Source organism: Hibiscus syriacus, unplaced genomic scaffold, assembly GCF_006381635.1.
Source record: "Hibiscus syriacus cultivar Baekdansim isolate YM2019G1 unplaced genomic scaffold, ASM638163v2 tig00109973_pilon, whole genome shotgun sequence".
Lineage (NCBI taxonomy): Eukaryota > Viridiplantae > Streptophyta > Magnoliopsida > Malvales > Malvaceae > Hibiscus > Hibiscus syriacus.
In genome coordinates, this window is record NW_024062544.1 from 179,137 (window position 1) to 181,592 (window position 2,456).

The 2,456-nt window shown below is 35.3% G+C and overlaps 1 protein-coding gene across 4 annotated transcripts; it reads right to left on the reverse strand.

The window, feature by feature from the left end:
- On the reverse strand, window positions 1-2,008 carry LOC120211593. Of its 4 annotated transcripts, none has more exons than XM_039210088.1 (4): window positions 1,688-2,008; window positions 1,457-1,568; window positions 772-1,089; window positions 1-562 (listed from the first exon to the last, which is right to left on the reverse strand). In XM_039210088.1, exons 3-4 carry the CDS (start codon window positions 1,045-1,047, stop codon window positions 140-142), a joined length of 699 nt encoding a protein of 232 aa, XP_039066019.1. In that variant the 5' UTR covers window positions 1,048-1,089; window positions 1,457-1,568; window positions 1,688-2,008; the 3' UTR covers window positions 1-139. The 4 variants fall into 4 exon arrangements, with proteins under 4 accessions (XP_039066019.1, XP_039066020.1, XP_039066021.1 ...); XM_039210089.1 differs by lacking the exon at window positions 1,688-2,008 and having other exon boundaries at window positions 772-930; window positions 1,030-1,089; window positions 1,457-1,675; XM_039210090.1 differs by lacking the exon at window positions 1,688-2,008 and having other exon boundaries at window positions 772-930; window positions 1,457-1,675.
- Window positions 2,009-2,456: the final 448 nt, after the last annotated feature.

The window sequence follows — 2,456 nt, forward strand, 5'->3', positions numbered from 1 at the left end:
TTTTCAAACCCACAACATAACAATAAGAATACGATAACATAATCGCAACTAAAATCAACCTTTCAAATTTTAATCCCAGAGAATGCAGTGAAAAAGGTTTTATTTATCTACATGGGTCAGAAAAAACCAAAGGCCTTACTCATAGGACCTCGGCGACAGAGTAGTGCATCGTAGTTGGTGATGTTTTCAGAAAACTGGTACCACAATAGGGGTCTGTACTACCAACCTTAAAAACATTAAGGTTGCCTGAGGAGTCGACCTCGAGTGGTTTATAGTCATACCACCTATCCGAACTCGTAAAGCCTCTACGGAAGTGTTTGTTGGTTTTACTGCCACCACTGCCACCACGGGAGGAGTTGTTGCCCTTCTTCACTTTCTTCCCATTTTTCTTCTTGTCATAGATCTTCTTTGACTTCTGCTGCTTTTTGCGGCTAACTGTATGCAATACAGAAGTCGGGAGAGGATCATACACATCAGGGGCCCATGTTACTCTAAGCTCTTTTGTTGGTAAACCCTGTTTCTCACGGCTGCCTTTAAGGGCAGACACTAGCTTTAATGGAGACTGTTGAAATATAAATGCCAGTCAGAACGGAGGGAAATTTTAAATTAACCAAATAACCAACTCTAGATTCGAAGAAGCTAACAAGAGCCTTCATCCAATTCATTGATAATACAATGTTAGTCTTATAAACAGTAAATTCATTAATCTTAAGAGGCTCCTAAGAGCAATCAGCAAAACTCCAGAATTTACCAAGAACAAAAGGCACTTACCGGCAAAGAAATTGAAGGAGGGCAAGGTGATTGCACGGAGTCCTCGGAGAATATCCATCTCAACGAAGTTTCAATATCATCATCTTCGGGAAGCGAGACACCTGAAGGAAATGATGCAGAATTGCCTAGACACTTCATTGGAGGTTTCCTTTGATATCCCTGAGCACGTAAATCGTCCACATCACTCGTATTGCCGCCATCAAATTCATTCAAGCAAGCATGATCTATTGCCTGTTTAATGCCACTTAAATCATCTACCTCTTTAGAATCCAACATGTCCTTTTATGATACCAGAGAATACAAAGAAGTCCTAGTTAGCTGCAAAAGTGGACAGTCCACCATTGTAACAAGTCTTGAGAAGAAAAACTCATGGGCGAGTAAAAGATCATAGCTGGTTTAGAGGTCATATTATACAGAAATTAATTCTAAATCAAGCTGAAAAACTTTCATATAATTATTCAAGATCAATCCAAAATTCAAAAAAAGAAAAATAACAAATAAACTGGAAAAATAACAAATTTGCCACAAGAATATTCGTGGGATTCATACAAATTTAGCTAACAAATTCAATCATCCATATCATATTAACCCTAACCCATAAATACTGCAAAAAGTCGGAAAAAAAATAAATAAATACTAAATTGAGGAACTTTCTTAAACAGCTATATCAGCAAGATTAATATACCTTTCTTAAAGACGGCTACCGGAATCAATTGAAGACCTTTAAACCACTGGAAAGAGCAAACTCCAGATCACGATCGAAACCAATCCCCGGATCTTCTAAACAAACTAGATCCCTGTTTATCAGACGGTAAAGCAGAGGAATCGCGAAGAAGAAGAGAGGAAACGAAAGAAAAAGAAGTAAAGATGGAATAAAAACGACTGAAATTGATGGGAAAACGTTAACCAAGATTACCACGACGATCGCTCTTTTGAAGATGTTTCAAACGATGGGAACACAAACATAAACCGGCATGAAAATGGGTCAAAGAAGGGATCAAAGGGAGAAAAATCGATTCGAAGGGTAACGAAGGCATATTATCTTCCTATGCTCTTCGTAAACCCTAAATTTTGTTAGAGAAAAAGACCCTATTTTTCTATTGTTTCCGTATTTGTTTTGGATCGATTGAGATTTAGAAGAAAAACCCTAACACCAAAAGGATCAGATAAATAAGAACAGGAACAAAGCAAGAAGGCGATGGGATCGGCTTAGGAAAAGCAGAGAAAGGACAAGAGATGATGAGCTACCCACTATATTTATAAAGTGTAAATTACAAATTTTCATCATTCAACTTTATTTTGACTCTTATTTTACTAATTAAAGTTTAACCATTTTTAATTTAATCACTTCATTTTAACTTGTGACATTTTTATCACTAGACCATTAAATAACAAATGGTGCGACGATACACTAAAATGAAATCCTTTTGACTTCCTAAAAAAAGTTATTTTCAGATCAAAATGTTTTTTTTTTGAAAATGACTTTTTTTAACTCTTGTAAAAAAATTTATTTTTTATGTTTTCTTACTTCATTGAGTTCATTCAGATTTTAATCATCGTACTGTTTGTTATTTCGGTTATCAACAATAATAATCGATGAATCTTAAATTTCATTAAATTTGCATCTCTTTCTGAACGTGAATCTATAATCTATTTAACCAAAAAAACATTACAAAATTCATAAA

Coding starts and splice junctions, on each gene's coding strand:
- LOC120211593 (XM_039210088.1), bottom strand. CDS start 1,047: ATGTTGGATTCTAAAGAGGTAGATGATTTAAGTGGCATTAAACAGGCA. Junction 563..771: donor CTCCTTCAATTTCTTTGCCG/GTAAGTGCCTTT, acceptor ATATTTCAACAG/TCTCCATTAAAGCTAGTGTC.